This window comes from Mustela lutreola, chromosome 9 (assembly GCF_030435805.1).
Source record: "Mustela lutreola isolate mMusLut2 chromosome 9, mMusLut2.pri, whole genome shotgun sequence".
Taxonomy (NCBI): domain Eukaryota; kingdom Metazoa; phylum Chordata; class Mammalia; order Carnivora; family Mustelidae; genus Mustela; species Mustela lutreola.
In genome coordinates, this window is record NC_081298.1 from 56,909,451 (window position 1) to 56,924,836 (window position 15,386).

The window sequence follows — 15,386 nt, forward strand, 5'->3', positions numbered from 1 at the left end:
ATCTTAAAAAAAAAAAAAAGACTTGCATAAGGAAGGAACCAAATTTACTAATTCAATATGCATATATAAAGTGCAAACTGTCATTTCTAAACCTACTATTCCTATTGCCCTATTTTGGTGTTTTAAAATTACCCATTATTATTATTATATATCATGATTGTTTTAACTTTAAAATTTTATTTTTTTTAAAACTAAAATATAGTTGACATATTATGTTCCAATAGTTTTAGGTGTACAAAATAGTTATTTGACATTTAAATACACTACAAAATGCTTGACAATACACTTAGATACCATCTAATACATTTAGATACATAGTTACTACAATATTACAGACTATACTCCCTATGCTATACTTTACATCTGACTTCATTCATTCATTCATTCATTCAAATAGGCTTCATATCCAGGCCTAGTGTGTGTTTTGACTCATAACCCTGAGATCAAGAGTCTGATACTTAACTGAGTGACCCAGGTGTCCTAGATATCATTGCTTTTTTTTTTAATGGCTGAGTGATATTCCTTCCTTCCTTCGTGTGTGTGTGTGTGTGTGTGTGTGTGCATCACATCCTCCTTATCTATTCACATAACAATGGACACTTCATTCCTTATCTTGGTTATTGTAAATAATGCTACAGTGAGTAAACAACAGGGGTGCATATACATTTTCAAACTACTATTGTTTTTTCAGGTAAATATCTAGTAGTGGAATTTTTTGTTTTTTTGATAACCTGATATGAGGTATTATCTCACTGTGGTTTTGATTTGCATTTCCCTGATGATTAGTTATGTTGACCACCTATATGTCTTCTTCGGAGAAATGTCTGTTCATATTCTCTGCCCACTTTCTAATCCGATTTTCTTTTTGGTGTTGAGTTGTATTAAGTCCTATACATATTTTGGAAATTAATCCCATATCAGATATATCATTTGCAGATATCTTCTCCAATTCTGAATGTTGTCTTTTCATTCTGTGGATGTTTTCCTTCACCATGCAAAGGCATTTTAGTTTGATGTAGTCTCAATTGTTCATTTTTGCTTTTGCTGCCCTAGCCTGAGGAGGCAGACGCCAAAACATTTTGCTCACACCAATGTCCAGGAGTTTTTTCTTTCTTTTAGTTTTATGCTTTCTTTTAGTTTTATGACTTCAGGTCTTACATTTAGGTCTTTAATACATTCTAAATTTATTTTTTTATATGGTATAGTAAAGTGATTCAGTTTTCCCAGTACCATTCATTGAAGAGACTCTTTTCCACCATTGTATATTCTTGCCTCCTTTGTCACAGATTAAGTAAAGGTGGGTTTATTTCTGGGATCGGTATTCTATTCTGTTGATCTGTGTGTCAATTTTTGTGCCAATACCACTCCATTTTGATAACAAACTTGTGGTTGAGTTTGCAATCTTTTCAGAGTACAGGTCTTTCACTTTAACTTTATTCCTAGTTATTTCATTGTTTTTGGTGCAATTACAAATGGGACTGTTTTCTTAACTTTACCTTCCGCTGATTCTAAATGGTGTTTTTGACCTCTGACTGGTTCATTTTTATCTCTGTTAAGAGTCTCAATGATGTCCTCCCCTCTTACATCTTTTTGTTTGTTTTTACCTCCACTCTCTTCTCAAGTTCAGTGAGTATCTTTATGAACATTACTTTAAATACTCTGTCAAGCATATTACTTATTTCCATTTCACTTGGCTTAGTCCTCTTCTTTCATTTGAGATATATTCTCTGTCTGTGCATTTTGTCTGACTCTCTGCATCTATTTCTTTGTGTTAGGACAGTCAGCTACTTCTCTTGCTCTTAATGATAATGGCCTTATACAGAAGAGGTCCTACAATGCCCTGCAGGGCCATGTCCCCTGCTCCCCAGGGCCTGGCACTAGGGCGGGTCTTCGATGTGTACTGCCATGTGCTCTGTTGTTATTAACCTCTTCTCTGCTCCCAATTCAGTCCAGTTGTCTGCAAAGGTTCTCTGTCAATTGTGGCTAGTGTTTGGTCCCAGCAGGGGTGGGGAGTGTTTTAACAAGGTATGCAGGGGTCTGCCCAAGAAATGAGACTTGCCCCTGCCACCACTGGAACTGAGGTCCTGCAAATGTGCAGGTTGGGAGATGTGTTGGCAGGGTTTGCCCTAGTCTTTTGAGGAAAGGGCATGCAATGTCAGAACTAAGGCAAGTGTGACTGGGAATGGTAGATCTGCCAAAACATAGGGTGTGGGGCTTCACTGTAAGCAAGTTGAGTAATGAGTGTCGGTGCTATGTTGGCTGTTGTTTATGCAGGAGAGGGAAATAAATGGTGCCTGCCAGCTCCTTTGCTCCTAGAAAGCTCTCCCCCTGATCCCTGTCTCTCCAAGCCATACTCTAAGATGAGCAAATCACTCTCCCTCCCATCTACCCCCAGAGTTTTTCAAACTGATGGCTCTTTGCTGTATCTGCATGTATGCTGTATGTCCTGCTGTCACTTTAAGGATAGGGATTCCACTTTCAAACATGGTCGGGGCTCCCCCAGAACCCCAGTTTTGAAAATTCCACACATTCTCACTGGTTGTAAGAACTCATGAAGTTTGGCTCCTCTCCTGAATTCCCATTCTTATAGGAATCCATCCTTCCCATTTGTGGGTTCCCCAGTGTGAAAGTCTGATTTCACTCTTCCCTGCACCACTGGATCTTTCCCTACCATGGACAGCCACAGTCTGTTTCACTCCCAGACCCTGTCTTTGCCCTTCCTACCTTCTTTGATGTGGCCTCTTATTTAGCATTAGTTCGTGGAATTTGTTCTGCCAGTCTTCAGATCATTTCATGGGTTATTTATGCTACTCTGAGTATATCTAGTTGTATCCATGCAACAAGGCAAGCTTACTCCCTCTACCATCTTCCTAGCAGATCCTCTATTTTTTTTTTTTTTTTGACAGACAGAGATCACAAGCAGGCAGAGAGGCAGGCAGAGAGAAGAAAGCAGGCTCCCCTCGGAGCAGGGAGCCCGATGTGGGGCTTGATCCCAGGACCCTAGGATCATGACCCGAGCCGAAGGCAGAGGTTTTTTAACCCATTGAGCCACCCAGGCACCCCAGATCCTCTAATTTTTGACATTTTAATTATTATGCTTCTCAGTGTGGACCTCTTTGGTTTCATCTTATTTGGGGTCCTCTGTATTTCCTGGACCTGGATGTGTTTCCTGCCCCAGGTTTGGGCAGGTCATGATCTCAGGGTTGTAGATCAAGCCTTGAATCAGGCTCTGTGCTAGGTGTGTAGCCTGCTTGAAATTCTCTCTTTCCTTCCACCCCTTCCGTACCCTAAAAGAAAGTCCTTTATTTCTGCCATTTAATGTCAGCAATAATCTTTTAAAAAATTTTTTCAAGGTTTTTTATTTATTCATTTGAGAGACAGAGATCAAGAGAGAGAGAATATGAGCAGGGAGAAGGGCTGAAGGGGAAATCAGGCTCCCCAGTGAGCAGGGAGTCCAATCTGGGGCTCAATCCCAGGATCCTGGGATCATGACCTGAGCTGAAGGCAGACGCTAAATCAACTAAGCCACCTAGGCACCTAGCAATAATCTTTATTACCCTGTCCACTCATCTACTACTTACCCATATATTTTTTATAAAGATTTTACTTATTTTTAGAGAGAGAAAGAGAGAGAGAATGTGTGCAGGCATGCAAGTGTGGGGGGGGAGAGGGAGATCTCAAGCAGACTCCCCGCTAAGCTTGAAATCCAATTCAGGGCTCAATCCTACAACCCTGGGATCATGACCTGAGCGGAAACCAAGAGTCAGATGCTCTAGTGACTGAGCCACCCAGGTGCCCCACCCATATCTTTATTTATACCTATTATATTTCACAAAAGATGAAGTTTACGAACACCAAATTAGATTTATATATAAACTTTATACTTTTTGTTTTTTTATATTAACAAGATTTTTTTAAAAATATGTTATTGCTGTTTGTTAGTGATATTCATAGGAGGCATACTATACAGAGTTAGGTAATATAGATGGTAATGATAGTATTGAAAGTCAACAGACTTTGTGAATTTCCTTTGAAGCTTGTTTTCTGAAACACAAATTTTATCAGACTGCTATAATAAATACCAGAGATTGTGTAGTTTATACACAACAGGAATTTTACTGCTCACAGTTCTGGAAGTGGAGAAGTCCAAGTATGGTCGCCAGCATGGTGAAGACCCACTTCCTGGTTCACAACCTGAAACTTCATTCTCACTGTGTCCTCACACAGTATGAGGGCTAGAGACCTCAGTGGAGATTCTATTATAGGGGCACTAATCCCATTCATGAGGGCTCTGCCCTCATGATCTAAGCCCTCCTAAAGGCCCCAATTACTAACATCATCATCTTTGGGGGTTAGCATTTCACCATATGAATCTTGTGGGGTCACAAATATCCAGAACACAGCACATTATATTCAATAAATTTCTGAGCTAGTTTCATTAAATGTCCTCACTTTATTTTTTTTTTTAATTTTATTTATTTGACAGACAGAGATCACAAGTAGACAGGCAGGCAGAGAGAGAGGAGGAAGCAGGCTCCTCGCTGAGCAGAAAGTCCAATGTGGGGCTCGATCCCAGGACCCCGAGATCATGACCCGAGCCGAAGGCAGAGGCTCAGCCCACTGAGCCACCCAGGGGCCCCAAATGTCCTCACTTTATACAGAGTATCCAATGAAGAGTTTCCTGTATTTCCAATACTCATCTTTCTTTTTATTAATGGCTTATTGAAGATGGTCAGCATGTCTAATACTGTACTGCACAAAAGTGGTGACAGAGAGCACCTAATTCCCTCTCTTATTTTATATCTCTATTGCACTAGTTTTATCAGTAACACAAATTATATTTTATCAAATGATGTTATGATGCATGCTGATATGTGGTCAACTTTATTTTGGACTAATACACCCTTCTCATAAATGATGTTTCTTTTTTTTTTTTTTTTTTTATAAATGATGTTTCAAACAGTTACCACTCAATCTGTTTAACTATGAGAACCATAAACGTAAGGAAAAACTAAGACAAGTTACAGTTTCATTTTTCATTTTTTGTTATTGATGCTGTAAAATTCCATAATCAGGTGTAACTAAACAGTACACACTGCAGAGAAAGTAGTAAAATTAAATTTTTGCCATTTCCCACTAAAAAAATTCCAAACAGACTGAGTTATATAATTTAACAAACTGAAAAGCTAAAAAGATGGCAAATTTAATGTTTCACTATATTGGTATGACTTTAACAAAAATTATATTTAGTAATCCAAAAACAGAACTCATAGCTATATACCAAAACTGTATTAAAAATGGTCTACTTTGATTGAAACATTATTCTTATTCATTCATTTCCTTATTCACTATTATTATACATTAAGCACTATGCTAGTTGCAGGGGGATACAATAGTAAACAAGGCAATATTTTTCTTTAGTCAACTTACAAACCAGTGTAGGGACTGATAAAAGTTTTCATAAAAGGCCACATAACAATATAGGCTTCTAGGGGGCCATATAGTCTCTGTTGCCAACTACTCAGCTCTGTTGTAAGGCAAAAACAGTTTCTAGACAATAGGTAAAAAATAAGCATTCATGTGTTTAAATAAAACTTTATTTATAAAATAGGTTGTGGGCCAGATCTGGTCAATGGGCTACAGGGTGCCAACACCTGGTCCAGTAAAAATAATGAACTAGGAATTTCAATACTATATGGTATATGCAATGATAATAGAAACCATAGGTTACTGTGGAAATATGATCTAAGAGAATCAATAAAGTCTCCTGGGAGGAGGCAACAATACGACTGAATACTCCTCTTTCTCACATTCAGCAAATAAAAGTAGTTCATTGTAATGTGCCACCATTATAAAATCTTATTCTAAAAATGGAAAACATATTTGACTACGCAAGAATTACTTCATTATGTAGTATTCTCTTCTCTTTATGAAAAATTATGCATAAGCACAAGTGAAAGCTTACCTTGGGTGACTGTTCTAAGAACAATTAAAGTTGATAAAAATCTCAGTGGTAAATTGGAGCTCTTAAAGAAAGCAGCTGTCTTTGGTTTATTCTCCACTGAATGTTCTAAAGAATTATCTTGAATTCCCTTAGTTACTACTCCTTTGAATATATCTTCACCCAATCTCCTCAATGTTGATGTCATGGTAGAATGCTGTTAAAAATATGTACCATCTTAGTATATATATTTATGTCCATGATGTATTTCAAATACTACAATCAAATATAGAAACTAAAAATAAGTCAACTTTTTTTCTAATTAAAGAATGGGTTAGAAATATACAAGATTAAAAAGAAGTAATTTTATAATCAACTTTTTTAAAGTTATTCATGACTTTTTCTAAAAGAAATGAGCAGTCTACAAGAATTAAGAAATTGGAAATGTAATTTTCTAAGAAAAAAATAGGAGAATTGACACAAGATTCAAGTTGAAAATGTTTAATAACATAGGATCATGATATATTTCTGGCACAGAGAAATTAAAGGAACAGAAAAGTAGACACTATAGGTTCTTCATTCCTAACTTACAGTGTTAGTATATAAAGTGATTATCTATGGCCTCACTGCTTTATAGCTTACTATGATCATAACCATCACAGTGATTTTAATAACTTTCAGAAACTGCAGAAGAAAACACTGGGTTAGAATCATGGATAATTCTGGGGCACCTGGATGGCTCAGTTGGTTAAGCGTCTGCCTTCTGCTCATGTCATAATTCTGGGGTCCTGGGATCGAGCCCCATTTTGGGCTCCCTGCTCAGTGGGGAGTCTACTTCTCCCTCTCCCTTTTCCCCGTCCTGATTGTGCTCTCTCTCTCTCAAATAAAATTAAAAAAAAAATTTAAAATCATGGATTATTCTAACAGTGAATAGACTAAAACAAGACAATGGACAAAACAGGAATACTGGCATATAAATACTTCTAAAATTATATAGGCTTGCATGATATTTCACATATATTTTAAGAACTAAATAAAGGAAAACCATTTTACACTGCTACAGATGAGAGTGCATGAGCCAGAATTAGAGGAAACTTAAATATGGGTAACAACTATTTGTTTTAGAATTTCATCATATTAAAATTAGAGAGATAGGGATGCCTGGGTGTTTCAGTCAGTTAAGTGTCCAACTCATTTTTTTTTTTTAAAGATTTTATTTATTTATTTGACAGAGAGAAATCACAAGTAGGCAGAGAGGCAGGCAGAGAGAGAGAGGAGGAAGCAGGCTCCCCGCTGAGCAGAGAGCCCGATGTGGGACTCGATCCCAGGACCCTGAGATCATGACCCGAGCCGAAGGCAGCGGCTTAACCCACTGAGCCACCCAGGCGCCCCAAGTGTCCAACTCTTGATCTTGGCCCAGGTCATGATCTCAGGGTTGTGAGATCCACACCCAGTGTGGAGCCTGCTTGAGATTCTCTTTCATCCTATGCCCCTCCCCTACTCCTCTCTAAAAAAATATTAATTAAGAAAATAAAAGAAGAGATACATTGAGATTTTATGGGTATCAAAAGGCACAATGATTGGGTGGTAAGCGGCATAAGAAATGTAATCTAATTTAAATATATGGTCAATAAACCTTAAATCCAAAAAAGGAAGTCTCAGACACTATTGCTAGGAATGTAAATCGGTATAACCATTGTGGAAACAGTACAGAGCCTTCTCAAAAAATTGTAAAAGAAATACCATACAATCCAGTAATCCCACTATTAGTTATTTACTCAAAGAAAACAGAAACATTAATTTGAAAAGATGCATACACTCCGATGTTTAATGCACCATTATTTACAATAGGCAAGATATGGAAGTGTCCATCAACAGCTGACTGGATAAGGTGTGAGACAGAGCTAGATAGATACATAGATTCACACACACACACACACACACACAGGAATATTATGCAGCCAAAAAAACCAGATGAGATTTTGCCATTTGTGACAACATGGATGAACCTGGAGAGTATTATGTTAAGTGAAATAAGTCAGACTGAAAAAGGCAAATACCATATGATTTCATTCATATATAGAATCTTAAAAAAATGAATAAACAAACAAAAACCAGAATCAACCTTTAAATACAGAGAGCAAACTGACGGGCTGCCAGAGGGAAAAGGGGTGAGAAGAAGGGCAAGATAGGTGAAGGTGAGAGGGAGATACAAACTTCCAGTCATGGAAGGAATAAGTCACAGGAATAAAGCACAGCACAGGGAATATAGTCAATAATACTATAATATTCTATATGGTGACATTTGGTACCTGAGCAAAGCATAAGTATAGAAAAGTTGAATCAGTATGTTGTATACCCAAAACTAATGTAACACCGTATGTCAACTATACTCAAATGAAAAAAAAATTTAAATTTTTAATCTTGTTAGGAAAAGATAAACCCTGGTATAAAAATAGGAGAAAATATTAGAAATTCTAGGAGTTTCCTGATGTCTCATATTTCTCACACTTGGAGCTGAAAAGGCTGGCAACCTGGAAACTACAGACAAAAAAGCCCTAACATAAGTCTGCGCTCTCAAGCCAAAAGGCTAGGAAAGAACGGCCTTGCAAGACAAAAAGCTTTTATTTTTTAATTTTATTTTTAGAGCGGGGAGGGGCAGAGGGAGAAAGAGAATCTTAATCAGGCTTCAAGCATAGCACAGAGCCTAATGTGGGGCTCAATTTCACAAAGCTGAGATCGTGACCTGAGCCAAAATCAAGAGTCAGATACTTAACCAACTAAGCCACTGAGGTGTCCCAAGGTAAAAAACTTTTAGACAAAACTACAATACAACCAAACACCATAGAAAGATCTGTGGTCCAACAACTATCTAGATGAGCAATATTCCAAGGACAACCTACACTTCTACCCTCAACAAGGCAGTAACAAAGTGTCCATAAAGGTAATGTGAGGGGTAGTAATGAGGTACTCCCATTCCTCCCAGTTAAAGAGGTATCAGTGGAGACCTATTGGGGAACCAGAACACCCCCAGATCCCCAGATATTAACAGAAGCCTAGTGAGGAACCTGGACTCCTACTTAACCAGGCATAAAGAGAAGCCATCTTCTATTTCCTCTGTGAAAGCAGTGTCAATAGAAAGCCAGATAAAATAAAGACCTAGAGCCTTATAATATCAAAATGTCTAGTTTTCAATTTAAAAAAAAAAAATCACTAATCACACAAAGAACCCAGAAGATCTCAAACTGAATGAAAATCGGTAATTGCCAATACTAACAGCACAAACACATTAGAATTATCTGACAACCATTTTAAAGCAGCCATGATAAAATTAGTTAGTATGCATTTTTTAAAAAAATGTAAAATAGAAAATTTCTTCAAAGAAATAGAAAGTTTTACCAAAGAAAATATAAAGAACCAAATGAAAATTTTATAACTAAAAATACATTAACCAAAATAAAAAACTGAGATCCTTTTCCCTAAGGTCAGGAACATGACAGAGATGCTCACCACTATTGTACAACATAGTACTGGAAATCCTAGCCTCAGCAGTCAGACAACAAAAAGAAATAAAAGGCATCCAAGTCAGCAAGGAAGAAATCAAACTTTCATTCTTCACAAATGACACGAACTTTATGTAGTAAACCCAAAGACTCCACCCCAAAATTGCTACAACTAATACATGAATTCAGCAAATCTGCAGATTATAAAATCAATGTACAAAAATGTGTTGCATTTCTATACACCAATAATGAAGCAGCAGAAAGAAAAATGAAGGAATTGATCCCATTTACAACTGCACCCAAAACCATAAGATACCTAGGAATAAATCTAACCAGAGACATAAAAGATCTGTGTTCTGAAAACTATAGAACACTGGTGAAAGAAATTGAAGACAACAGAAAGAAATGGAAAAACATTCCACACTCATAGATTGCAAGAATATTGTTAAAATGTCTATACTACCCAAAGCAATCTACACATTCACAATGCAATCCCTATCAAATAACAGCAGCATTTTTCATAGACCTAGAAAAAACAATCCTAAAATTTGTAGGAAACCAGAAAAGACCCCGAATAGCCAAAGCAATTGTGAAAAAAAAAACCACAGTGGGAAGCATCACAGTCCCAGACTTCATTCAGGCTGTATTACAAAGCATCAGGGCAGTATGGTACTGGCACAGAAACAGGCACATCATTTAATGAAACAGAATAAAGAACCCAGAAATGGACCCACAACTATACGGTAAATTAATCGTTGCAGGAAAGAACATCCAGTGGAAAAAAGACAGTCTCTTTAACCAATGGTGTTGAGAAAACTGGACAGCCACGTTCAGAAAAATGAAACTGGACTACTTTCTTATACCATATACAAACATAAATTTAAAATGGATCAAAGACCTAAATGTGAGACAGGAAAACATCAAAATTCTAGAGGAGAACATAAGCAGCACCTTTTCTGACCTTGGCCCCAACAACTTACTACTAGACACTAACTAGATTACTAACATCATTGGAGACAAGGGAAACAAAAACAAAAATGAACTATTAGGATTTCATCAAAATAAAAAGTTCTGCATGGCAAAGGAAACAGCCAACAAAACTAAAAGGCAGTCTATAGACTGGGAGAGGATATTTGCAAAAGATATATTAGATAAAAGGATAGTAGCCAGCATCTATAAAGAATTCATCAAAATCAGCACCCAGAATATAAATAATCCAGTTAAGAAATGGCCATAAGATATGAACAGACGTTTCTCCAAAGAAGACATATAAATGGCCAACAGATACATGAAAAAATGGTCAACATCATCAAGGAACCACAAATCAAAACCACAATGAGATACCACCCTATACCAATCAGAAAGGCTAAACTAAACAACACAGGAAACAATAGATGTTGGTGAGGATGCAGAGAAAGGTCAATCCTCTTACACTGTTGGTGGGAATGCAAGCTGGTGCAGCCACTCTGGAAAACGGTATGGACATCCTCAAAAAGCTAAAAATATAACTACCCTATGACCTAGCAATTGCACCACTAAGTATTTATCCAAAGGATACAGAAGTGCTCAAATGGAGCAGCCTAAGTGACCATGGCCAAATTATGGAAAGAGCCCCAGTGTTGAATGATTGATGAACGGATAAAGAAGATGTGGTATGCATATATATATATATATATATATATATATATATATATATGAATATTACTCAGCCATCAAAAAGAATGAAATCTTATAACAAGATGGATGGAGCTAGAATGTATTTCGCTAAGTGAACTAAGTTAGAGAAAGACAGATGTCATATGATTTCATTCATTTGTGTAATTTAAGAAGCAAAACTGATGAACATAGGGGAAAGGAAGGAAAAATAAGATAAAAACAGAAACAGGCAAACCATAAGAGACTGTTAAGAGAACCTTTGGGTTGTTGGTGAGGGGACTTGGGGGGGATGGGCTAAATGGCTAATAGTTTTAAAGAGGACACTTGCTGGGTGAGCACCAGTGTGATATGTAAGTGATGAATCACTAAATTCTACTCCTGACACCAATACTATACTTATATGTTTACTAACCTGAGTTTAAATTAAAAAAGAAAAAATACACAAAGAAAAAAAAAAGGATAGATTCAACAGCAGAATGTACGACACAAGGAAATAACTGTTTAACTGGAATTTAAAACAAAAGAATTTACCTAATCTGAACACTGAACTTAAAAAAAAAAACAAACCATAAACTAGAGGGAAAAAAAGAGATTCCAGGAACTGAGAAACCATAACAAAAGATTTAGCAACCCAGGGGCGCCTGGGTGGCTCAGTGGGTTGGGCCTCTGCCTTCAGCTTGGGCCTCTGCCTTCAGCTCGGTCGTCATGATCTCAGGGTCCTGGGATAGAGCCCTGCATCGGGCTCTCTGCTCAGTGGGGAGCCTGCTTCCCCCTCTCTCTCTGCCTGCCTCTCTGCCTACTTGTGATCTCTCTCTGTCAAATAAATAAATAAAATCTTAAAAAAAAAGAAAGATTTAGCAACCTTGTCCATTAGAATTCTGGAAGGAAAAGAAACATGAGGTAGGGCTGAAAAAAATAGTTGAAGAAATAATGGCTAAAAACTTCCCAGATTGGCTAAATAAATAAATCTAAAGACTGAAGAAGCTAACCAAACCCCAGAAAGAATAAATCCAAAATTATCAACAAGATACATCATAACCAATTTATGAAACCAAAGGAAAAGAAAACAAATGAAAGCAATAACAGAGAAATTAACATATACGAAGCAATTCAAGCAAAAGTGGATTTATCATAAGCCACAGAATTTGTCTAGAAGAAATTAGTACATTTTTCAAGTATTATAAGAAAAGAACTATCATCTCAGAATCCTATACCCAGTGAAATTATCCTTCAGAAATACAGAGGAAACTAGGACACTTGAAGATGAAGTGAACTAAGAATTTGTCATCAGCAGACCTATTCTGAAAGGCTGCTTAAGAGAAGTTCTCTAGGATAAAATGAAACAATAAAAGAAGGAACCTTGGGGGCACCTGTGTGGCTCAGCAGGTTAAGCCTCTACCTTCACCTCAGGTCATGATCTCAGGGTCCTGGAATCAAGTCCCACATCAGGCTCTCTGCTAAGCAGAGAGCCTGCTTCCCCCTCTCTCTGCCTGCCTACTTGTGATCCCTCTCTCTTTCTCTGTCAAATAAATAAATAAATTCTTTTAAAAAAGGGGGGGGAGCATTGGAGTATCTGGAAGGAAAGGAAGGACTGAATAAGCAAAATATGGGCAAATATAATAGACTTCCCTTCTCCTTCTGAGTTTTATGTTTGACAGTTATGCAAAAATTATATCACTGTCTAATGTGATTCTAAATACATGCGGAAGACATATATTAACACAACACTATTATAGAAGTTAGATTAATGAAGGGATAAAAAAGCAAGGTTTCTTTTTCTTTCCTTAAGATTTTATTTATTTGTCAGAGGGAGACAGACAGAGATAGCACAAGCAGGGGAAGCAGCAGATAAAGGAGAAATAGGCTCCCCGCTGAGCAAGGAGCCTGATGTGGGATTTAGAGTCCAGGACCATGAGCTGAAGCAGCCACTTCAACAACTGAGATACCCAGGTATCCCAAAAGGCAAGGTTTCTATACTTCCACTGAATTAGCAAAATGAAAACACATGCAGAAATGAAAAAATGAAAATACATGCATAAGACATATATATTAACACAACACTATTATAGAAGGTGGATTGATGAAGGGATAAAAAAGCAAGCTTTCTTTTTCTTTCCTTAAGATTTTATTTATTTGTCAGAGGGAGAGATACAGAGAGAGCACAAGCAGGGGAAGCAGCAGACAAAGGAGAAATAGGCTCCCCGCTGAGCAAGGAGCCTGATGTGGGATTTAGAGTCCAGGACCATGAGCTGAAGCAGCCACTTCAACAACTGAGATACCCAGGTATCCCAAAAGGCAAGGTTTCTATACTTCAACTCAATTAGCAAAATGAAAACACTCATAGACTGTGGTAAGTTATCTATATACAATGTGATAGCTAGAAGGACTAATAAAAAATACTACAAAAAGAGAAATACTCAAAACTATAAATAAACCAAAATGGAGTTTTACAAAATGTTCAAGTGACCCACAGCAAAGCAGGGCAAAAGAAAACACAGAGAAATGAAAAAGATACACAAAAACAAACAGTAAATAAAAGATAAAATAACAAACTTAAGACCTAACATATCAATAACTACATTAAATATAAATGGCCTAACTATACCAATTAAAATACAGAAATTGATCAAGTTGATTTAAAAACAAAATCTAGGGGGGGGGGGGTTGGGTGGCTCAGTGGGTTAAGCCTCTGCCTTTGGCTCAGGTCATGATCTCAGTGTCCTGGTATTGAGCCCCGCATCGGGCTCTCTGCTCACCAGGGAGCCTGCTTCCCCCCCTCTCTCTGCCTACTTGTTTCTCATTCTCTATCAAATAAATAAATAGTCTTAAAAAAAATCTAGCTACATGCTATCTACAAAAATCGCATTTCAAATATAACAATGTAAACAGGAAAAAATTAAAAGAATGAAGAAGGACATCATCAATCTAAGAAGAGTAGAGTGCTTATATTAATATCAGAGAACAGATCTCAGAACAAAGAAAATTACCAGGTACAGTGAGAGACATTACATAATGATAAAAGAGTTAATCCACTAAGAACACATAACAGTCCTACTATATTTATAGGCACAAAGCAACAGAGCTCCAGAACATATGAGATAAAAATGATAAACAGGAGAAATATATAAATTCACAATAATATCTGAAGACTTTTCTGAACACAAGATACAATTAGATAGAATATTAACAAGGATATAAAGTAACTAAAAAATGCCATCAACAAGCATCCACATTTATAGAGCACCCACACAAGAGCAGAATGTCAATACAACCAAACCAGAAAAACAGAAAGCTAAAAGAAAGATCTAAAACAAACTTCTAAATCACTCATGGGCCAAAGAAGTCTCAAGGGAAATTTTTAACATACATTAAATTGGAAGAAATGAAAACGTAACTTATCAAAATTTGTGGGACACAGTTAAAGCACTGCTGACAGAAAAACAGTACTAAAAATAGCACTATGTTAGAAAAAAAGTAAGTCTCAAATGAATAATCTAAGCTTTTACTTTAAAAAAGACCAAAATAAATTCAAAGCAAACAGAAGGAAAGAATTAATAAAGGAATAAAAATGAAAACTATAAAATAATGAAATAAAAGAATGGTCCTTTTAAAAACATCAACAAAACAAACTTCCGCCAAGAAAGACAAAAAAATGACATGAATTATCAATACTAGGAATGAGGGGCGCCTGGGTGACTCAATGGCTTAAGCCTCTGCCTTCAGCTCAGGTCATGATCTCAGGGTCCTGGGATTGAGCCCCACTTCGGGCTCCCTGCTCAGCGGGGAGCCTGCTTCCCCTCATCCTCTCTGCCTACTTGTGATCTCTGCCTGTCAAATAAATAAAATCTTAAAAAAAAATACTTTTTATTTCTCTTTGTTGTCTGATTGCTGTTGCTAGGACTTCTAATACTATGTTGAAGAAGAGTGGTGAGAGTGGGCATCCTTGTCGTGTTCCTGATCTCAAAGGGAAGGCTGTAAGCTTTTTCCCATTGAGGATGATATTTGCTGTGGGTCTTTCATAGATAGATTTTATGAAGTTCAGGAATGTTCCCTCTATCCCTATACTTTGAAGCATTTTAATCAGGAACGGATGCTGGATTTTGTCAAATGCTTTTTCTGCCTCAATTGAGAGAACCATGTGGTTCTTCTTTCTTTTCTTATTAATTTGCTCTATCATATTGATTGATTTGCGAATGTTGAAACATCCTTGTAGCCCAGGGATGAATCCCACCTGGTCATGGTGGATAATCTTTTTAATGTGCTGTTGGATCCTGTTTGCTAGGATC

General features: G+C 37.0%; 1 protein-coding gene across 13 annotated transcripts in view; it reads right to left on the reverse strand.

Moving 5' to 3' along the window:
• The window catches only part of CCDC138 (coiled-coil domain containing 138), a 140,501-nt gene that overhangs the window by 56,199 nt on the left and 68,916 nt on the right, over window positions 1-15,386 (reverse strand). For all 13 annotated transcript variants that reach the window (XM_059134287.1, XM_059134282.1, XM_059134280.1 and 10 more), the window contains one exon: window positions 5,966-6,158. In XM_059134287.1, coding sequence (XP_058990270.1) covers window positions 5,966-6,158 — 193 coding nt within the window. The remainder of the gene's footprint in view (window positions 1-5,965; window positions 6,159-15,386) is intronic.